The 23,877-nt window shown below is 40.6% G+C and overlaps 1 protein-coding gene across 4 annotated transcripts; it reads left to right on the top strand.

Moving 5' to 3' along the window:
• Nucleotides 1-1,348: 1,348 nt before the first annotated feature.
• Nucleotides 1,349-16,376, top strand: CUNH19orf12 (chromosome unknown C19orf12 homolog). Of its 4 annotated transcripts, XM_067540000.1 has the most exons (3): nucleotides 1,349-1,545; nucleotides 11,995-12,171; nucleotides 14,904-16,376. In XM_067540000.1, exons 2-3 carry the CDS (start codon nucleotides 12,012-12,014, stop codon nucleotides 15,167-15,169), a joined length of 426 nt encoding a protein of 141 aa, XP_067396101.1. In that variant the 5' UTR covers nucleotides 1,349-1,545; nucleotides 11,995-12,011; the 3' UTR covers nucleotides 15,170-16,376. The 4 variants fall into 4 exon arrangements, with proteins under 4 accessions (XP_067396101.1, XP_067396102.1, XP_067396103.1 ...); XM_067540001.1 differs by lacking the exon at nucleotides 1,349-1,545 and having other exon boundaries at nucleotides 12,063-12,167; XM_067540002.1 differs by lacking the exons at nucleotides 1,349-1,545; nucleotides 11,995-12,171 and adding an exon at nucleotides 12,174-12,271.
• Nucleotides 16,377-23,877: the final 7,501 nt, after the last annotated feature.

Raw genomic sequence — 23,877 nt, 5'->3', positions numbered from 1 at the left:
TGTTTTAAGAAAAAAAAACATTAAAACTCTCAAGACAGTGTTTTGTAATTTCTTCAGTAAATAAAACTAAGGTTCTTGTGTGTGACTAGATGTAGCAGATGTTTCCCTGGATGCTTGGTGCAGCTTCCCAAACAAGGGCTAAGGTCCAACAGAATGCTCAAACTCAGAATGACCTCCTGCTGCAGGCAGTACTCAAGGTAAACGCTCCTTGACTGCACGGTCCAATTCCTTTTAGTATGGACAGGTCCTGTGAGCACTGCCAGAGGTCTGTCTCTTGTCACTGGTTTTCTTGTATAAGGAGTTCTTTGGTCTTGCTGCAGCATTGAAAAGAGACCTTGCTGGGATCATTCTGTGCCATCTTTTTAGAGATGTCCATGTACACTGCTTTATTCTGGTGATTTTTGTTAAGGGCTGTCTGGACCCTTACTTCTCCCCATGTCGTGAGAAGATGAGTGATCTCTGCACAGCTCCATGCTGCTGCATGTGGCATTGTATGGTAGCAGAGGCAGTACAGTTGTAGTAATAGCTCTGCTGGAATGCTGAGGTATGCGACTCCAGGAGCAAATAGACTGGCCCCGGCTTCTGGCCAACATTTGAGCATGGGAGGTGACATCTGGGTAACATGACCTCAGAGAAGTGGAGGGCACACAAACAGGCTGATCCTGGTGACGGTGCCAAGCAGTGTGGGATAGCACTGCCAATTTAGTGCAAACGAGCAGCAGGGAATGGGACACAAATATTAGCCCGCACTAATTCAATATGCAATGAACTTAATCCGCTTTATAATGACTTGGTCAATTGGAGTACTTTGAAAAAAATGCATCATGTATATGAAGGTCATTTGAGGATGCACTGGGTAAAGTTAGTGCCATTTAAACCTCCCTTGTAGACAAGTCTTAAGTGTTTGAAGGATCAAGACCTTAAAAATAGCAGAGAGATTTACATTGATTAGGCTAGTGCCCTTTTCATCGCACAGAGTGTAAGCAGAGCATGTGTCACCTCTGGCTTTCAATATCTTGTTTTACAGGAAAGTATTGCTATATTCAGCCCTGAGAGTTCAGACCCTACTGCTCACCTTGAGTGTTACTCGAGGGGGTGTCGCACACCGCAGTGTCTTTTACAAGGCTTTGGACCGGCGGCCAGGTTCACTCCCACTACTCCGGGATCGCTAAAGCAGCCCCAGGCCCCAGTGTCAGATTTACGGGAGTGAAACACAAGGATGAACGATCTGAAGGGAGGCACGAGGGGGCGGAGCTCCGCCCGCGCACCGCCTCTGTGGCGATCCAGGGCGCACGTCAGGCCGCCCGGGGGGACAAGAGATAGCACACACCGTCTGCCCGCGGCGCCCCGCCCCCTTTCTGTTCCCCGCTCCCGCCGGCCGCTTTCCGTCAGCGGCGCTGACAGACTCCGCCGTCGCGCACGTGCGTCGCCGTTAGAGCAGCGTCGGGCACGTCCCCGGCCCTACCTGTCCGCCTCCCGCAGCGGCCCGGCCCGGCCCATCGCATCGCTCTGTAGCCTCGGGACTCTGCGCGCCCCTGGGCCGAGGTAGGCGCCTGAGCTGCGGCCAGGGGAGCCCAGGGCTGCTGGGGACGCGGGGCCGGGGCGGGGAGAGGAGAGAACGAGCGGCCCTGAGCCGGGGGTCGCGGTTTGCGCCGGGCTGCGGTCGCCCTCGCCCCCCCCCCCCCTCGCTCTCCGTGGCCCCCTGGAGCTATGTCTGCTCGGCTGCGCTGGGGCCTGCTGGCTCGAGCCTTCCCCTCGCCAGGCGGGCCGGGGAGGTCGCTTGCGCGCATATCGCGGTGGGGGGCGCGGATCCCTTTCGCGTATGGAAACAGCTGACACCGCTGGGATGTGTGTCGCCACCGTCCTAGGGAGCAGCTGGTACGGAGGCCTCTGCCGCAGCGGAACAGCTGACGCCGGGAACCAGCCCTGCCCGATCTGCTCTAGCAGCCTCTAGGGCAGGGATTCCCACACCTTTTTTTGTTTTGCTAGGACTCCCTTTGAAAATATTCCAGGCTGTGATGACTCCCTATGCCACGCCACCCTTATTGGCATGGATGGGGCTGAAAGCTCCCGACCCCCATAATAACCTTGTGACGCCCCCCCTCCCCCACGCGGGTTCATGACTCCCAGTTTGAGAACCTCTGCTCTAGGTTAAGGGGACTGATGGGCTGTGCGCTTCCATGTTACTTTTTGGCTGATATAATACAGGGTATGTTTGGCCTCATTCATGGCTTCAAAGGCCTTGGGGAGGGTGTGTTAGGAGTTTGGGGGGGGTGTTCTTTTCACAACATTTTCACCTCAGAGTGGTAAGGGATATTTACCTGATAGACATTCCTGAGGACTGGGAAAAAGTGGAAGTAATGTTGGTTTTAGAGTTTTTCCTTGTAGGCATGAAAATATCCTTCTCAAATAGATACTACCAAAACCTAACTTTGTGTGGGTGTAGTTATGTCAAATGAGATTATTTATTAACATTTTGTCAAACCCCAAGAAGGCATTAAAGATCACATTCCAAACACACTTAAAAACTGAATATTAAAAAACATATTTGATGTATAATAAGTGCATATTTATGTTTCTTGACTATTCAGGAGCATTGCGTGCTATGTCCCTAGAGATGTTTCACTCACAAGATTTATAAACTGACCTCCACTGTGTTAGTTGCTCAGAGGTTGCAAATTGTTATAAGTTTGTTACATCCAGAAGACCTAAAAAGACCTGTTCCCTGCCCAAAATAGTTTAGAGTCAGAATTTTAGGCACAAGTTGAGGAGGGAACATGTGGAGTATGATAATTATATTATCATCAAATGGTTTCACAGTTCATGCATGTGCAAGATATTATTGACACCTTAGAAGAAGTGAGGGATGCACTAGACAAAAGCTTGTATCACTCTTACAAGTGATGAAACTGGTGCTCAAATAGGTGATGTAACTGTATCAAGGTCACACAGTTAGCCAGTGGTAGAGCTGGGAATAGAGCAGCAGTCTGGGCATCAAAACACTTTGTTCTAACTACCAGAAAGCACTCCCACTGGACTACATGGACCAATTGGTCTAATGTTGTGTGGTGGGGAGGTGAGGATGTGGGACTTAAGGGATGTTACTCTGATGTGCAGCAAGGAGAGTCTTACCAATTCTCTAGAACAGGTGAGGCTTTTTTTGTTTTATATATTGTTTTTTACTGAATCACAATACAATCACATTCTGCACCATCTTTTCCATGGTACCGGAAGCTCACAATTGATTTAGAAGGCTAAGCTGGAAGACCTTGCAGATCTGTAAACCCTAGACAGAAGACTAGGTAGGATTTTCCAAACTGCCCATGATCACCTATGTGGGTATACCCAGAAAAGTTAAGGCAAATGAACTAAAGGTGAGAAGTCAATATGCATAAGTTATAGTGTATTAAATCCACATGCTTATGCACTCATGATTCTATGATTCATTCAGGAGTAAAGTGGTTAGTAAGTGATTCTTGGGGCATCCAGGACTGAATGTCACACTGTTGCCCCCTTGCTGGAGGGAGGATTGTCTTTTGTGGTAGCTGGCTGTCAGCTCCCTGATACCACTAGCCACGTAGGCTCTCTGGGCTCTGCCTATCGTGGCTTCATCTTGCAGGTTAACAGGTGCATCCCAGTCCCCGAGTCCCTTTGAATCATTCCCCTGTGATATCCAGATCCTGACACTGGCTACCCACAGAAATTCCAGATCCTCTGCACCCAAAGGTGCAGCGTACCCCAGGTTACCAGTTTATCTTAAATCAACAGCCCTTGTGAGCATTTATAATAAAACAAAATTAGGTTTATTTAAGTGAGAATAAGGATTTAACTAGAAATGAGAGAAAAAAATATGGAAATAGCAGTTACAACACCAAATACAATAATAAAGCATGAACCAAGGTCTGTACTCAACAATAGTTATGTTTCCTATCTAATAAAATAAGATTTTCTCCCAAAGCTCCGTTGCAGAACTGGCTGGTTTCATAAGAAGCAGGATCCGATTGTACATGAAAGCCCTCCTGTTCTTAAAGGGATTTCCTCAGGGTATGGATCCAGAGTGCCTTTTTGTTATACTGAAAATAGACTTTTGCCTTTATTCATAGCCAAGGCAATCTTCTGCCTGCTATAATTTTTCTTTTCCTCTCCAAGTGGTTTTGATTGTTTCCATCGACTGTTCTGGAGTGTGGCAAGAGGAAACATTAGAACCTTGCATTACCTCACTGGCTGATTAGAGAGAGATGACAACTCTCTCTTGCCTGAATGAGTCATCATCAAGATACATTATCTCCTGGTAACTAATTTGTACTTTGAGACCATTAAGCACACTTTCAAAATAAATAAAAACTATTCTTTAAATATTACCCATACATACATGTCACAATGATTATGAACCTTGACATGTTACAAGCTGTCTGAAGATATTTTACATGTTACTCTTTATGGATAAATATCCTATGTGACATGTTTGATTCAGTGAATTTGTGTGGTCTGAGGTGAGAGTTATTTGCAAAGAACAGGGGACCCTTTGCCAAGGGGATCTCTGTGTTACAGTAAATGATATAGGAATTTTCGGAGCACAAGCCCCTCTCAAGGCAGTAGACTATATTTGTGGGTGCTAGAGAGAAAGATCCTTCTTCTGTAGAAAGGTATTTTTTTACTCTTTGATTCCTTTTTTGGCAGCTTCTGCTACAGCAATTCATGGACTTCTGCCTCCATATAGCCATGTGACTACATCTGCCTCCATGGTTAACATTCTAGTCTCTGGGGTCATATGATGGTTGTGTAACAACCAGGCCAGTCATCTCTCCTGGCTAGTCAGTTACTATGGCAGATGTCTCAAAAGCTGCTGTAAAAACAGCCATTTATGGATAGATCATGAAATTAAAATATCTATGTATAGACATGCATAGGAGGGATATATAGAAATTAGAACTCATCTGTTGGGGAGATCTGTTGAGTTCCTCTCTCTGCCTTTTTATTCTTTACTGCAATCAGAATACAATTTGAAGATCACCATGGGTCCTTGTATCTGCTTTCTGCTAGGTATTGACTTGATAAAAAGCTGCCAGCAATTGTCCAAAGAGTCTCAATCTAACTTTCTGTTAGTGTCACCTTACAGTGTCCACAAGAGTAAAGGTGGCTGCTGATTGAGCAGTAGAATCTACTGTCTTATCTTGTTCAGATATTTGATTTGGAAGACTGTCATGGATTTTGGGTTGGCTTTGATAACCTATGAATGCTGTACGCTCTGTTTTTTGAAGTATCGTAAAGCTATTTTTTGAATACATATGGTTATTCAATATAGGATTTTAAGAAATGCCCCACGGGAAGGGGGAGGGTGGATCCAGATAGCTAGTTATTGGATTGCCGACACTCCACCCCTGGATGGATTTATCATGTTTGGCAAGCGAGGAGGCCCAAGTTTGTGGACCCAGAGAACAGTGGCTTTTGCTTGTTGTAAGGAGGACACTCACTGAAGTGAGGGGCGGAGGAGCACAGGGATGAGGATGAGGAGGAGAGGAGAGGGAAGGGACACATGGTTTGCAGGGGCCTGAGATGGTCTTGGACAGAAGGAAAGAGAGCTAAGATGAAGGGAAACTGAGGCTGACCCCAGGAACCTCCTGGGGTGCCTAAGGAAGTGGGCCTGTCTTTGTTGGTTATCTTGATTTCAGTGGGAGTTAAGCAGGTTAGGTGGCTAGACACTTTTGAAAAACTCACTAGGCATCTTTCTGTATCTTTAGGCATCTAAATACCTTTTGTTTCTGGTCAACAAGGGCCAGATTTCAATCTGTCAATTTGCTAATTAAGATAATGCTTTCTTTGTTTTAAAAGTCAGCTAGTTATAAATTCAAAATATGCATTGATAAAACTACTTTTTTTTTCTTATGTATCCAGCACCTTTAAGGTAACTTTACTTAACTAAATAGCAATAATTTTTAAATGTCATTTTTTAACATCTTTAATTGAATTCCAGTTTCCTTCCAAATGCAGCTTCACACAAATCCCAAATAAAAAATGATCTAGTAAATAAGAAATGTGATTTCAGCATCTTCTAACATCACAAAATGTAAAAATGAAGGATCTCAATAAATGTATGTTAAGTTGTATAATTACTTACACTATCTGTACATTTGTTTATCCTGATTAACAAAAAGAAATACCAAATTTACTGTGAAAACTACATTTGTTTGCAAATCAGCATGTTTTAATGATTACCAATGAATGAGAATTAACTTCTCTTTAGGAAGATAACTAGAGAGTACAAATGCAACTCAAGATTAAAATCACTTAGTAAATCAAGGTTTCCTGTTTGTTCATTTAAATCATGATTAAAATCAGTAACCTAAATCACTTTGATTTAAAGCAATCCAGCCTGCTGCAGACATTCTATTTACAGAAATGTTAATATTTTAACTAGATGGCTTTTCTTGACAATTTTAAAAAACGATGTTTGAGTTACAATTCAGGTAGTGATTGGCTGTTATATAATCCATTTTTTTTTTTTTTGAAAACTGGTAAGTAAGCAGTTATTTTAATCTTTTTCCTGTGCTTGAATCACTCTACACATTGTGCTCACTAACCAGGGACTGAGATTCACAGATGCAGTGATCTAGCATAGTACTGATGGGGTGGCAAGGTTAGTTCCAGTTCTAGAACTCACATCTAACTTTGCAGGACAGGAGCTGAACCTGGAAAGGGAACTGGTGTGTGGAATAGGGAGGGCTTATGTCTGTCAATAAGCTACACGTGCATACAAACCCTATTGTGTATATCTTCACATAGAATATTTTTATAGTAGGTACCTTCCTCTGCATGAAAATAGGTCCATAGTAATAAAGAATATTGCCCGAAGAGAAGTAATAGGGTCAGAATTATTAAAATCTGTCTTCATGTGAGTAACTTTGTCTATTGAAATACATACAGTAAATTTCATTCTTGAAGGTTTTTGGATGAGATAACCAATGATGATGATGTTTTAGCCATTTTAAGTGAAGACCTTTCAGAATTTCTGGGATCTGTCAGTGCATTTTTATAATAAGATACCATATTATGGTACCTAAGAGTGTTCTGGGAAGAATTATCTGGCAGTCTTAGCTGCCTCTTTCAGGGCATTGTTATGCCTGTGTAATGGAAATCTTTGAATTAAGCATCTTGTTGTAGAAGTGGCTTAAAACCTCTTAGCGAATAATGTTGTGTAATTTAACAACCTGACTTCTAGGCTTCATTAGAATTTAAATTAATATTCAGGACCATGTGCTCGGTGTTTAACAAAAAAAAGTATATTTGATTTTTTTAAAAAGCATAACTTCATTTGTGCATGAGCTGTCTGCCTTGGCTTTAATGAGTGTGCTTTTTTTCTAGTATCTAACCTGCAAAAGCAGCTCACTGTGGCTGTTGAATGAATATTAGTTAAAAAGCAGAACTTGAATGGGATCAACAGCTGTGGCTCTGGTTATTATGCCTGTAATTGTCCATTGCTTGTATTCCCAGATATTACTGTTAAGGCAACTGTCAAGAATTTCATGACCCAAATTTTACATGAATTTAAAACTCAGAATATACATCCCAGGTTTTGGAACTTTTGGGGGGGGGATGGAGGATTAAACTCAAATTCTCTAGCTTGGAATAATGTAGAATCCTTCCTATTGTGTGTGTCACATACGCAAAGCTGCACACTTGCTCTTCCTACTTTCTTATCATTTGTCTACTTATGTAGCTGAGTGAGATCTACCGTGAAGTAGCATTTTCTTAACATTTTAAGTGAAGTTGCAGAAAAATTTTAAAGAAGAATCTGAAAAATAACATCTATTTATAAAAAAAAAAAAAAAAAGGAATTGCTTTTTGGAGGGGCAAGCGGACGGCCCAGTTTACTTTGCCCTCTGTCTACTGGGGACCAGACTGAAGCCACCAACTCACTTCACATTGGCCATCAAAACACCATTAGATGGTGGTAACTTCTATCTTTATTGCCCTGTTTTTTTTTTTTTGACTTGATAGCTTATCCAGTTTGTGATACCTGAGCCATCCAGTTTGCATGTGTGCTCATGTACTGCTGAAGTAGAAGGTCAAATATTGTTTCCACTCTGCAGTATATGGATAACAAATACAGTTGCTGGAAACAATGTCTTCTGCTTCAGCACCCTAATTCTCCAACAGAGTAACAAAAGAAATCAGTAGAGGGCCTAACAAAATACTGTAAATGATTTCTGAAGCTGAGGCTACCTATCACCTTGTACACACTCTACTGTAAAATACTTATACTACATATATAGCATTCTACAAGTGTGTATATGTAATATATTAGTGTATATGTTTTAATAGGTTCATCCAGTGCTCTTACATGTTGAATAAAAATATCTGAGTCTTATCAAATAAACCCTGAACTCCTCCGTCAGATTTGTAAATAGGTAGATGGTGGAATGCAAACTAATCTGCTAAATAGTTTGAACGAGCAAAAATAAGTCTTTTTTTCATAGTACCTTCAAGGATTTCATTGGGGCCACTCATGCTTAAAAGTAAGCACATGCTTTACGTTGATGGATTTGGGCCGTTGTGCTGAGCCCCTTGCTCAGTCAAGCCCTAAGAGAGAGAAAACAAGCATTATATAACCTTTATAATCACAATCTTACAGTGGAAGAAACAAAGAGCTCCCATGTATCACTGAAAAATGTCTAGATTTGCTTGAATTCCATGTTTCTTTTCTGTTTGAGATCTGACATCTGTTGGTACTACGCTAATGCTAATATTTTTTACTCAGTCTTTATTATACACATGTCTGGTAGATTTCAAGTATGGGAGTACTGTTGAAGTTTTCATTGTCCTAGCACAATTTTTCTGGGCCCAGGGTCTATGGGAGCAGTCTTTCCTTGCACCTTTAATCTCCTCTTTGCTTGGCCTTGGGTATTGCAGCTTCTCTTTCTTTTCATCAGAGAAATCTTAGAACTGTGTGCCATCATCCGTGCTGCTTGAGATGTGATAATGTTGCTCTTAGTGTTTACTTGCCTTGTGGTCTAAAGGATGACGCAGTTCACCTTCTGCAGCTAGCTAACCTTTACAAACTGCAGTTGCTAACCTAGTGCAGTTTCAATCTTATTTTAATGTATTTGGTTTAGGGAAGTTTAAGAAAGTCAGCCTGTTGACTGATAGAAGACCAACAACTATATTAGTCATACTCTCAGGGGAATTATTGTCTGACTTAAGTAGCTGGCATGTATTATTGGGTCAGTTACAGGTGTGAGGTGGTGGTCACGTCTTATATTTCTAATTAGATTAGTCAATTCTGCATGTTACCCTAGAGAATCAGTCCAATTTCCAAAGAAAATTTCTCAATTTGTGCTTGAAATGTATGCTGGGAATGCCTCCCTGGTAACACACAACCTTCTAAATCTGTGGTGTTCTCTTTGGAACCACTGGAGCCTTCTTCCACCAACAATATTTCCTGGAATAAAAAAGACCTGGGTAACAATGGACATTAAACTAATCTTGCTAAATTAAGGCTCGATTTATCTATCGAGATACTTGCATAGTCTCTGTCATCATGGCATCTCCTTTTTTTCCCCCCTTCACAACCTTGAGGAGAAATAGCTTGATTAGTTTAGTTTCTCTTTGCTTGCTTACGTGAGTTGGTTGTGAGTCTGTGAAGAAACTGTTGTGGGAAAGGTAATTTGAAGAAGTTAGTTTTGCAGTTGGCTGTGAAAGTGGGGAGGCTTGTGGTCATTCTTATCTTGTGGGAATGATCTCCATAGCTTAGATTCAGTTCCTGGAAATGTTCTCTCCGTCACTAACAAACTTCCCCACTTGGTCAACAGTTTAACTGTTCCATTGGAATCTAGCTCCTTTTGAGACATCAAGATCATGGTGGGAGAGGTGGTTTCTCAGCTAGCTATGGTATGGTCAAGCAGGATGGAATCCTGAAGGAGTCAAAAAGGACCCTGAAACTGCAAACCAAATAGCTGTCTGAGGACAGATGCTTTTCACATTGAGGAATAGTATAGAAGAGTTAAATTACAAGTGCTTTCCTCTTCCTACCTACATAATCCTAGTCTTGCCTTAGTTCATCCAGATCCTGATTTCAGCGAGGCATTGAGAAATCTGGGGCAGTGTGCTGTTTCCATTGGAAAGGAAAGCTTCCAAAGGTGCGTTAGAGAGAGCTGTTTGTGTAGTCTTATTAGCATTGCAGTGGCGTTCTTTCTAGAGGCCTTGTGGGACACCTCAGGGTGAGGGGTTTGGAGTTGGAGGAACAGGTGCTCTCATTGAGTCTCTGGATTTGGCATAAGAGGATTTCAGGGTGTTTCCATTCACTCCTGCAGCTTGTTGGGAGTGAGACAGGGCTATTTGGTGACTGACCGTACTAGATGCTGCAGAGAGTTTGGCAGGATGTGCGTTGATAGATGGATGTGCTTCTCTAGTCAGAGTAGGAGGAGGGCATAGAACTTGGGTTGAAGGTGCTCAGTACCAGTCCAGACTTTGTCCCTAATTCTCAGGCCTTCATTCACGGTAAAATTTGGTTACCTTAAATTCAGCAAGTAGAACTTTCACAAGATGAAGCCTGATAATTCATGTTAATTCCCTGCTAGTTGTTGTTCCACATTTAGAAACTATTTTTACTGTTTATCACTGTACCAGGATGAAAAGTTCAGTCTTCAATCTACTCCTTTGTGCTACAGTGTCATTGAGGAAACAATCAAGAACATATGTGTTTCTGGGAGCAATGTGTATCAGTTCAGGACATCTGAGTAACATATACAATACAGTAGTGCATGGCAACTTCTAAAAAAAAATATATTCTCTGGCAAAGTTATGGATTAAAAAAATAGGGACACTATTAAGGCACAAAGACAAGGAACACATGTAAGATAAACAGGGATATTTAAAAATATACAGTGAAATATATTCCTCATCTGGCTGTCTGTATCCATCTACTTATACATGCCTGCTAGCATCTTGTGACTAACATAGTATATTTTATATTTGCCTAAAATTACATAAAGTGTGGCTGAGGGACTTCCTGTTTCTCCTCAAACTCACAAACATTAATAATAATGCACCCTCAGCCCTACATATGTCCTTGCCCCTCACCCCATGTCAGTTAATTAGGCACACATTACATCCTGTCATTTCTGTATGTTCCTGGCCTGACATCAATTAATTTCAGCCTCCTATCTGCATCTACTCCCCAGCCCTGTGTCAGTTCCATATTACCCACCCCACATCTACCTCTTTCACCTCATGCATCTTCCTGCAGCTCTTGGGTTTCCTTTTCACATTCACATTCACTTACTGATTCACTGCAAGATGCTTTGGGACTGTGACTGTTCGCTGGTGGTGGTCTGCTTTTACAGAACCTAGTACAGTAGGGTCAAATCCCCTGATTGGAGCCTTTTTAAATGTGTTACAAAAAAGAATTAATTCTTCATTATGAAATGGCTGTTCAAATTAAACTAAAGTAAGGCTGTCAGCTGAAAAAATCTCCTCTCTCTCTCCCTGACAATGTTTACTTCCACTTTTACACCTAAGAACCTGTCTTTACAAGAAAGTTGTAGGAACTGACTTACCAAAAAAAAATCTACATTGAAAAGAATGCTATTAATATTGTGCAGTTAGAAAATGCCAGAATTAAGGATGCCTGTAAATTATAACCTGCTAAATCATACCTTCATGTAAGACTGGGTCACTGCCTATATTTTTCTCTCTTTCTCTGTGAACTTGAAGCTGTTCACAACACTGAATGGACATGGCAGTTGTTTAAGACTAAAGATAACACGCTGTACAAATAGGCAGAACATTTAAAAATGTTTCATTGCTGTGATTGTGACCAAATTAAAAAATCTGCACAAAACCAAATACATTTGGAAATATGTGATTTACTTCCTTGTTTCATTTGCTTCATTGGCTACTTTCACAACTGTTGGTCTGTTTTCTTCTGGAAGAAGAAACATTATTCCAAGAACTGATCTTTTTTTCTAAACTTGACCTTAAAATGTATCTTTTCAGGGTCCTAACTAGCCAAGATGCCAATCGACGTTAATGATGTGATGCACCTATTGTGCCATATCTCTGAGGAGAGGAAGATGAAGGCTGCTGTCAAGCATTCTGGACGAGGAGCGCTAGTAGCTGGTGCAACAGCCTTTGTTGGAGGCATAATGGGGGGTCCACCTGGAATAGCCGTAGGTAAACACACAGCCATGTGAGGAAAAGTGGTTTGGCTCATAAGATGAGCTGTTGAACTAAGGAATTAAAGAATTGATATGTGGTGTGGTTTAAATAGAAGGTAAAGTAGATTTTCATAATACTTTGTGACATAGTGAAAAGTGCTTCAGCTTATATTCATGGCTGGTTTGGAGCCCCCTGAGAGCTATTATTAGATCATGTCCTACAGATGTTTGGTGGATAAAGAAAAGTGGGTTGGATACACAAATTTTATCCCTTAGGGAAATGTATTTAATTTGGGTATAAAGCAAGGGAGAGGAAATCGCCCCAGTCTAACCATTCTGAGGGGAGTGAGGGTCCTTCCTTAATAAAAGTATGCTTCTGACAATAAGGTTTATTTTTTTTAAATTTTGTACTGTGCCTGTTGTCATGGCTGGGTGTATTTAGTTTTTTCAGAGTCCTCTGTTCCCTGTCAATTAGCATTTCTCTGTATAAAAAAATGATATTAAAGCCCTGAACTTAGTAGCAATGAGAGATACAGAAGAGAGAGACTCCAGATAAACTCCTTTATTAATAACCTTTTGTGGTGTTAAATGTAGCTTACTAGTGATGGCACTTGTGCTTCAATCCTTCAAAGACTTGAGCCATGCATGTAAGTTTACTCACACAAGAAGTTCCATACACCTCATTGGGAATACTCACATGAGTAAAGTTGGACATATGCTTGTGTGTTTGAATAATTGGTGCCCAAGTCATTTAATTAGTAAACTTGCTTTAATGCCACAAAAGAGCATTGTAGAAATACAAAATAAACATGTAATAGCACAGCAGGAGATACAAAGAGAAACTGTAAAGCTACCAGCATTACAAACACATCTTAATTATTATCAGGGGGAAAAAATCTTGTAACAAAGGTATTACTGAACTCCCCAGTAAGAAATAGGTGACATCAAATGGCTCTAAGAAATTTATAACATCCACTCCAGCAGGAAGTAGTAAAAAGAATGTAGCTGTCCATATACTTGAATAACTGGAAATATGGAAATCATCAAATGAAACCAACCTGTTGCAGCCACAAATAAAATAAGCTATCTTAAACCTAAAATGTCCTTCCTATATGCCTCAGTTTAAGTGGCTATGTTGCACAACAGGTGCATTGTTTGGAAGGGAGACTGAGTGTTTGTGTGTGTCCCTGTCTGTATACAACTGGAATTGAGTCCGAGGACTCTGATTTTATCTAGCTTCTTACACTGCAGAAGTAAGTGACCCCATGACAGAGTTAACACTTGTCTAAAGTTTTAGCTTGGTTACGGGGACACTTTTAAAGAAGTTTTAACAGACACACACAATTGTGGTGTAGATGGGTCCTTGACAGCATAATTCTTTTACTGTAGACTGGATTAGAGGGTTATCATTATTCTTGGCTGTGAAGAAGAGTCCTATGAGTTCCCTTTCTGTATCTGGTACCGGAGAAATGTGCAGTTTATCTTGCTTTCCAGTGCTTGGATCGGTTGCTTGGATCCTTCTGAGGGTAGTGGATTGGCAGATATGTTAACTGAAGAAAACAAATGATTGTGTAAGAAATCTTCCTGTCTAAGAGCTACATCAGGGATTTTTACATATAGTGCCCTCTCAATCAAGTATTGATGTTCTCATAAAGGTTTGATGAAGATGAATGCAGTCATTGTAGGCTTTCAAACATTTCACTAGCATCACTGAAAGAGTTGCTAGCCTGGTAAAATTTGCAAATTAAGACATTTTTGTCCTGTGAAATGGTTGTATAAATTGTGCTCTAGGAGCAGTCCCTGAGTGTGAGGAGTCTAGAAGCCGAGGAGTGTGGTTCTGGAACCCATTTTGCAAATGTGAGGATATTAAACTAACCAAGACACTCCTGGGGGTGGTGTAAATTATTCAAGACTTTACATTTGCTGTTTTATGTTAAAAAGAATTACTTTACAACTTGGGACTGATTCTCTTTTGGAAGGGAACAGCCCTTGTGGAACTGTACTATTGAAATTTCCCCCTGGAGTAGCCATAAAAACCCCCTTGCCAGTGACATAAGAGTCTACCCCAGTATTCTTAAGATGGGATGGGTCAGCTTTATATACAAATAAGAGCTGTGTTGTGGAATCCACAGTACTCGCTGAGCAGTGAGGAAGTGCTAATTTAGTAATCAGTAGGTATCTCTAAATCAGGACTCCCCAAACTGCTGGGTTTGTTTCCTTTTTGGCATCACATAAGCACCATCCATGGAGGGACTTTACGAAGGAAAGAGAGTAATAAGCCTTATTTAACAGAGGCAGAAAACTTGTGTACCATGCTGGGGATTTGTAATGAGAGAGAAATAAATTTAACTTTGGCTACCAACATATGATTTATCTCATGATTCCTTGATCAAGACTTTATTTAAAAATCTGGCTTTAATGATCTTCAGTCTTCTCTTAAAGAGACCAGTTCCACAAAGGATGATTGTTCAGTACTGGTTTAGGGCTGCAAATTATTAGTATTGATTTTGTTAAGAATTGTTTTGTAATGGGAGCTGACAAAATCATGAAAACTCTTTCTGGACCCTTTTAACCAGTTTGATATATAATCATTAAAGTAAATGTGCTTTGGCCACATAACTCTGCATTGACTTCTGATAAAAATAGCACCAGTGTTGTTGTTTGAAGCCTGGTTATTGTTGGGTAGGATATGATGTTTAGTAATAAAAAAGAGGAGACTGATTAATTACATCTTTATTTATTTTCTAGGGGGTGCAGTTGGTGGTTTACTTGGTGCTTGGATGACTGCTGGACAATTTAAACCAGTCCCTCAGATTATACTGGAATTGTCCCCTGCTGAGCAACAGAAGCTCTATGATGATGTCTTTGCTATTGTCAGGAACTTAGATTGGACTGATGCTGCGCAGTTGATTGCACTCATAATGGGAAATGCTGCCCTTCAACAGAAGTTGGCAGCAGTGCTAATAAATTATCTCTCACACGAGCTAAGAGCAGAAATACGGTATGGAGAGTAAACCTTTCCAGAGTATGTTTTTTCACTTTACAATGAAGGGAATTTTATTTTGACAACTGTGATCTTCTACTTAACATAACAATTACTAGTTATTGCTGCTTATTATAACGTCAAGTAAGTGCTGTAGGCAGATATAAATATTATTTTGGTTTTTGTGAATCTAAAATTAGAGTACTGCATTATCTTAAAACTGATTTGTGCAATTTAAGTTACTGTGTATTGAAAACTGAAATCAAGATCATTAAAGGAGCTATGCTTCTGTTACACAAACTATTCACTGGGGAAAATTTTCTGAGTCACTGTAGTGACTTAGGCTCCTAGGTCCCACTTTTAAAAGTGACTTAAACTCCAAAGTCACTTAGGCACTCTTGAAAATTTTACCCACTGTCTACTCCTGTACTGTGAAGGTTGCAAGAATGAAGGAACTTTTACTGAGAACTTAAATCTCTCTCAAACTTTTCTTCATTCCCTGCTACAACTTTATCCTAATTATTGAATCTTTTATTCACATAATTAGTCTGGCAAATGTCTAGCTGAATCTTATTGCAGCAGGTGGACAAATTGTGCACAGCTACCTTGCTCCATGTATCCTGGTATGGAAATGCTTGACACAGAAGACTGCTAAAATGGTGGTGACTGCTATCTCCCATTCAATCACAGATTTGGGGTTGTCATCTCATCGTTGTCTTGTAGAGGAGAAATACTTTGCCCTGACTGAAATTTGTTGAATCTGAACTGGGGGCGTTAATTGGTCCTTTCTTTTCTTTAAAATATTTTCAAGGTGTAGAAGTATAATCAACAAATCTTCAATTCAAATGAATTCTCTTTAAAGACAGAGCTAACCTTTCTCTGTGCTGCAGCAGCAATATATGTATGTCTTGTGACAGAAAATAATGTACCTCTGCACCCTTATGCAGTATCATGTTTTTATGTGTTTTGCTTTAAAACAAATCAGATATATCAGAACTGTGAACTGAAATATGAGCAAATATGAGGCACTTTGTTTTATTATGTCAACCTAGCTATTGAATAATGATGTGGAATGGTTTCCCACATGTTAAATCTGCAAACTCTAGATGGAATTATGCTTATTATCTTCTGATTTTCCACTCTTTATATTGAAACAATTGTAAGACAGACTCACAAATACAAAGGTGCCTTCTTTTATATGTAAATACATACAAGAAAATAAAATTGTTTTTATATCATGTTCTTTTCCTAGTAGCAAAATCAAAATAAAGAATGTCTTTTGAGAAGTTTCTAAAATTTGAAATCTGGCTGGGGAAAGGCATTTTTTATGGAAGTTTACTGCAATTTTTTGTATTTGGCTAATTTACTTGTACAAATGTAACATGCTATGAATAAGTCTGCATTTACCTTTCCCTGCAGAGTTCATGAGCAAGGTTGAGTGTGTCACTCTCTTTAATAGTTCTTTCCAGTAAAGCAGAACAGAAGTGAATTAAAACTGGACTAGTCCCTGAGCATAATAATACCAAAGTAGGAGAGCACAGTTTCATTTGCAGAGTACTTTTATATATAGGAATTCTTCAAAGATTTTTGGATAAATGTAATCTTACCTGTTTTCATACAACCTGGTATCTGTTTTAGAAATATCATTGTGCTAAAGCTGGGCAATATCTAGAAAACTGTAAATTGAAATAGTTGTCTTCATAACCACAACACTTAAAGTGATGAGAAGTTGCCAGAGAGGGATAGCAGATGACAATGATTGGATAGTTCATGAGGCACAAAGCCATTCGCATCAGGATTATCTTTCTAAATCCAGCCAAGATGAATAGTAACTTGATAGTAATTTGACAACTGATTGTATAGTGGCCCATTTGAAATGAGATGCTGGCTTCAGTTCTTCTGTTCTAATAAAAATGCCTGGTGCTTCAAATTTTACAGATGGGGAAAGAGGCACAGATGGAGTGACTTGCCAAAGGTCACCCTACAGACCAGTGGCAGAACCCTGGTCTCCTAAGTCCCGGTCCGGTGCACTATTCACTGGGCCACATTGCCTCCTGTAGGCAGGTGTCCTCATGATGGCTCTGATTCGGGACAGTACATGAACACATGCTTAAATCATACTGACTTCAGTTGAGTGTTGTCCTAAATCAGGACGCTTTCCTGAATCAGGACCTGTTAAAAGCATTCTTTGGCACCTGGAAAGGTCAATACGTAGACTGGACTTAGGATGACCAGATGTCCTAATTTTATAGGGACAGTCCTGATATTTGAAGTTTTTCTCATATATAGGCACCTATTACCCCCCACACCCTGTCCCGATTTTTCACACTTGCTATCTGGTCACCCTAACTGAACTACCCAGAGGTTCCCCTTTCCACCATAGACTTGAGGCATACTGATGGAGCTGAGTGTGCTCGATCTTTAATGTATTACTCTGGGCTCCGGGGCTGTCATTTTGGCATCTCACAAATTGAAGTTTTCTATTTGACAGAGGACATCACTTGTTTTCATTATGCATTTCAATAGTATCAACCATTTCTCCGTCTCTCCCTGCTCCCAATACAGTGACAATCGGGTGGTCTGATAGAGGCTCTGTTGTGATGTCAGAATATTCAGATCATTGAGTGATCCCAATGGCTGACCACACCAGTGTGTTGCTTATAACTTAGTCACAATAACATGCTGGGTTGCAGTGAACATAGATGAGTCTTCTTTAGGTAAGCAAGCAGATGACCAAAATTGAAACCTCTTGCAGTGCCAAAAGGAAGTGAGCTGAATTCTATTTCTTCTCAGGATCGTCGTCTAGCAGGTTCGAAGCCCTGATGCAAATAAAAACACCCTGGAATGTAATGAGACTGGAATGTAATGAGGTGTCACGATGCAAAAAGCCTAATTTGGCATTCAGAGCATATCATCACTGATGATGATGTACAAGAATCAAAGACTGCAACTCAAATCTCTGCCCAAGATGAGTTTCTGGTGTTGGCAATGAGAGGAAAAACCATCTTTCTATTTGTAAACTGAGAACACTTGATACAGAATTGTTGAGGGAGAATGGAGCCCCCCAGTGCCATTTCTACAGTTCTTTTCAAAGTAGCCACACTTAAATGTCTATGTCTCAATCACTTTAGCAGAACTTCATTGAACATTGCCAGAAGATCCAATTTCATACCTTAACCCTCCAGCCTGCAATCCTGCATCCTTGAGCTTGCGACTATATTTATTACTTGGTCTTCACTTGTTCATCTGAGCAAAAAGGGCAGTTATAAGATCATTTATTAACATCCATCTGTTGCTTTTCTTTGCACAGAGATGTCTGTCCACCACAGCATCCTTTGTAGGGATTGGAAGCAGTCATGGGCAGGAGATGGCAACTTCTGAAATCCATTCCAGCTGTATAATGGTCGGGTTGAGTGTAAGAGACAGTTGTCACCTAGGAAACAAGGTAAAGCAGTGCCAGCAGTTTCAGGAAGCAGCTGAAGAAGAGTCACTATGGGGAGATGGGCATAGTTATATAAAGAAACCATCTGCTCCAATGCTAGTTATTAACCGGGTTTATGTAGAAATGACAGAATCAAGCTAGATTTTCACAGGCAGATGGTGTGTTTTTAGCTAAAATTATCTTTTTCCTGTTTTTTAAGCTGTCTGGCTTTAAAGTGGAAAGCAAGCATGATGGAAAACTCATATTAGCAAAAGGAGGGAGTATCTTGCTTTTTAAAAGATTAATTCCAGTGTAGATTAGTAATTATCCTGGGAAGCAGTGAGACTCAGAGTCCCCCATTCTGGAATTATTTCTTTCCAGATGCAATACATTTAAGTTGACCCATGTTAAAATGCATATTGTGTGCTTGCACCCAGTTTTCAAGTGATTTAGATCCTCTGTAGTATGTTAATGCCCCCCAAGTTTTTAAAAAGTATTTTAAAAAATAGAAATAATAGGAATAATCCTTTCTTTTTTCCTAGGCTGCAGGGCAAATAGTTGTGTGAGTTTATAGGGTGGTTTGTGTGCTGGTGTGCTTGTCTATGTTTGTATACAGAAGTCAGGGAAGGAAAGCTGAACTTTGCATTTAGTTCTGAAAGCAGAGAGGCCCATCATTATTATCTCTGGCAGGAGTGAGTTCCATAGTCTCCTGCATGTCTCCCCCTACTAGTTGACAATTTCACTGTGCCAGTCGCATAGCTGTCATGAGAGGTCATGCTTACTGCTGGAGAGGTGATTTCTCTGGTACCTAGGGCCAGTCCACTTAGAGATTTTAATATTGGGACGGAAACCTTGCATTGGACTCTGTATTCTGTAGGGAGCCAGTGTAGATGGCAAAGAACTAGGTTGATGTCTTTCTGGTACCTGTGTGTTATGTTTTGTACCAACTGGAGCTTTTTCAAGGTTTGTGGCTTCATTCCTAAAGGTGAGTTGCAATTATCAAGCTTGGAGATCATGAGTACATGGATCTCTGTAACCAGGATTGAGTCGCATATGATGGGAGGCAATCTCCTGGCTGTCTGCAGAGGGGAGATGGATTCTTTTTGCCACCATTTCTGTTTAGGCATCAGTACAGAGAAGTAATCTGAGGGCACGTGCCCTTGATAGTGGGGAATGTTATAGAGGCAGGTTTCTCGGAAGATTTCTCTTTTCCTGTGAGCATCACCTCAGTCTTAGTCTCCTCTTCCAGGGGCTGCTTTTACCTAGGCACTGTGAGAGCTGGGAGATGGTGCTGATTACATTTGACATAAAAGAAATAGAGGGCTGGTTGTCAAGCCATGTACTGCTGGCATTTCAGCCTGTGTTGTCTCACCATCTGTTCCAATAAGTTTCATGTGAAATTTTGAATGTAACATGGGGAAGAATTGAGCCTTGTGGGGTTAATCAGATAAGGGCTTTGGAGGAATACTTCTCTATAATGACCCTCCCAGTGACTTATTTTTCAAAAGCATTCCAGAGAAATGCTAAATCTGTGCACACAGACACACACAGTGACAAATCATTCCCTCTATTTATGACACTTACTGCTCTCTTGCCCACTCAAGTAGCCCAGATTTTTTTCTTGGAAGGACTGTGTTTTCAGTGAAATTTGAGCACACCCAACAAATGATACCTAGAAATCCCAAACTGTATAAAGTCACAGAGGTATCGTAAAATAATAATATTTCTGGAATCTCTGACTCCTAAGACAAAAACGCAGCTTTTCAATTATTATCCCCTTTTTATAGGTGGAAAGTAGGCCACAGACAGCATTAGGGACTTGCTCAAAATTACCCAGCGAGTTGGTGATTGATAGAATTGGGATTTGAACCCAGGAATTCTGACTCCTGATCCTGTGCTCTATAACCAGCAGATACATTCCCTTCACAAGCAGTGAGATTTGGTTGCTCATAGGACAGAGTGATATGGAAATAGCTGTCTGGTGTTAGTCACATCATCATTCATCACCACTATTATGTAAGTATGGAAAAAAGCCAAGACAGAGAGGAGAGGCAAATAGCTGATTTCACTTTGGACATTTCTGTTTCTAAAGGACCCTCCTTGCTCATTCTACACTATGTACAAACAACTCAGTGTGGCTTTGCTGCTAAAAAAACATTTGCAGAATTTCTGCATTTATTTCCTTCTCTGGATGTTGCACACATAGGAATTCTTGTTGCCACAGTGGGGCGCTGTCCTTCTATGCTGTTGCTCCAGCTATTCTAGTGACTGCCTGATGAGACATAATGGCAGTATTTTCTAGAAGTTATCGCTATCTCACTTTTGCCCCCATGTAGCTTGTATTGTAAATTCCTTCCCTCTAAACAGCTGAGTAGTTTGGAGGAATATTTTGTAATTGTTTTGGGGTAAAGTTTTGACGATGGCTGATTGAGCTGATGTAGCAATACTTTGTTGTGAGACATTGGATAGTCACTTAAATTCCTCATTCAGCTTCCTTATTTGTAAAATGGGGATAACAGTGACCTGCTTCACAGAGGGTTATGATTGTGATGTTGTGAAGGCCAAAAACATAACTGGATTAAAAAAAGAATTAGATCTATTCATGGAGGATAGGTCCATTAATGGCTATTAGCCAGAATGGCCAAGGACGCAACCCTATGCACTTGGGTGTCCCTAAACCTCCAACTGCTAAAATATGGGCCTGGATGACACAGGATGGATCGCTCAATACATTGCCCTGTTCTGTTCTTTCTGTCTGAAGCATCTGGCATTGGCCACTGTCGGAAGACAGGAGAGTGGGCTAGATGGACCATTGGGCTGACCCAGTATGGCCATTCTTACATTCTTATTGTTAATTGTTAATTACTGATTATAGAGTGCCTGGAGGTCCTTGCTTGAAGCTACTGAAGGGTGCAGTGTTATCAGTTTACTGTTACCAATATTCCCAATATTAGATTATTTCCCAGAATTATCCTTTTTTAAAAACAATTCCACTGATACAATCTGTTGTTAGTAGTACTCTGATTACATGGAATTACTCAGTTGAGTTGCTTTACTCTTTAGGAGACTGGTGAATCCCTTAGAGGATCTGACTTTCAGTGGGGTCTTAGCCTGGCACAAACATACAGTTTTACACATGTGCACACTTCAGTGCATTAACACACTTGTTTTGTTTACCTTTCATAGCATTTCTTAGGAAAGACTGCTCAGATGGCAAAGGACTCTGAAACACTGGGTGAGCTCTTCTCTTGGCAGAAGGACCCAGTGTAGTGCAAGCAGGCTATTAACCCTGCTGGTGTCCATCATTTCTCTCAGCTGACACTTACTTGGCAGATGATGCAGTGACTGGATGAACGTTTTAAATATACACGTGCTCTTGTGACCAGTTCATGTAGGTCTTGTCTGCACAAGAAAAAATAGTATCTCTACTCTAGCAAGTGCTACCACTAGTGCTGTTGTACCATTGGTGGCAATAGTATAAGCGCTGGTATAGACAGGACTTTAGGGGCATGGGGGGGGGTCTTATCACTATGTCAACATATGCTTTGAGTAGGTTGTCCCAACACAGTGGTAAAAACCCCTGAGCCCTATCTACATTAACAGCTTAACATCAGTGCAGCTGTCCCATTGCTGGCAGCTGCTGTAATAATGATGCTGGTTGTTTTCTACTGTAGATGCCCTCATGCTGGTAGAAGTAACTGGCTGGAGAGACTGACTCTGCTTTATGATGGATAATGCAGATTTGAGGTATAGCTGAAACCTAATTTAACAACAGACTTTTAGCTTGGTAGGGATACATTTTTTTAAGCTAATGTCTTTGCATTGCAGTGAACTAAAGCTATTAGCCTTTCATTAGAACAGGAGGTTTCATTTTTACCTTTCTAGAGATCACAGAAATCCAATGCATTTCTCAAGCTGTGAGCCAGAAATTAAACATTCATCACACAATTGCAGTAACTCTGTGCTAATACTTCCTATTAAATATGGTTTATGAATTCTACAAGAGCATAAGTACATAAATTTCATTCCAAAGTTTGCAAAACTTCCAGCATTCCAATTCAATTTGATGGGTCAGACTTCACCAGAGCCATGCTGCTCTAGGCGAAGAGTTTATACAATGGTTTAAAAAAGTCTCAATTTGATTAAAATATATTTACACTGCATTTGAAGTTCTCTGCCTGTATGATTATTAATGAACAATTTGGTTTCCATTACATCAGGGATTGCTCTCCTCACATTTTGGATATCATCAAGGGAGACAGTGTTGCCTACTGAATAAGGCACTGGCATTGGACTTGAGAGACATGGGTTCAATTTCTGCCTCTGTTGATGGTTTGCTGAGTGACTTCGAGCAAGTCACTTCCCTTCTTTGTGTGCTTTGCTTTAGTTCCCTCCTCTGTAAAATGGGGATAATGATCCTGACCTTTGTAAAGCGGTTTAAGATCTGCTAATGAAGACTGCTATATAAGAACTTGGCATTCTTCTTCTTGTGCTATTTGCCTCCCTCCAGTTCTACAATCAAGATGTCGAGACACGGAAGAATATTATAATGTTAGCACAGGTTCATACTAGTAAGAAGGATAAAAACTATTAGGCCATAAGCTCAGCTACTTACAAAGGCTGGTGGTTGTCCCGTGAGAGAGACTATGTCTGGTCTTAAACTGATTTAAAAATTTAATTAAAGGTAATGTTATAAAATGATCAAATACAGAGTTTTTGAATGGAAGAGTTTCTGTACATCTGGGAATAATGCATAGATTATCCAAAAGATACAAGTTTTGGTTCAAAAGTCCTACAATACAAAGAGTACATATTCTGCAATATCCCAGATTAAGAGTTATCAATTTAATGATACAGTTGAGATATAAGCATTCAAACATTTGGGTACATCACTCATACAAAAGAAATACTGAGGTGGGTTAGTGGAAAGCAAGTATAACGATGTGTTGATTGTCCCTCACTGAATGATAAATTCAGAGTAGGTAGTCCTTCAGCAAATAAGAGCTACAAAACAAAGGTCTTTCTGCATTGCTTTTCCATTGTGCTCTGGCTCACTCCTTCTGGTACTACTTATACCCTGTGATGTGTTCTGCGTAAATGTCTCTGGACCACCTGATGGTGCCCGACGTGATGAGACGCCGCATGAGCCGAGTGTAATGCCGACTGATTCCGCATGTCCACAGCACTCCCTCATTGCAGGGGTCCCACGTGCCCGGGGCTCTGACGATCAACGCATGTGTTTGTACCTCATAGCCCTTTCTTCTCAAGGCGTCGGCCAAGGGGGCGTATTTCTCCTCCTTTTGAGCTTGGGCATCGCA

Source organism: Emydura macquarii, unplaced genomic scaffold (genome assembly GCF_026122565.2).
Source record: "Emydura macquarii macquarii isolate MOO-44397 ecotype Brisbane River unplaced genomic scaffold, CSIRO-AGI_Emac_v2 contig_561, whole genome shotgun sequence".
Lineage (NCBI taxonomy): Eukaryota > Metazoa > Chordata > Testudines > Chelidae > Emydura > Emydura macquarii.
Note: the sequence above shows the minus strand (reverse complement) of the source record. Positions and strands in the feature narration are given on the sequence as shown.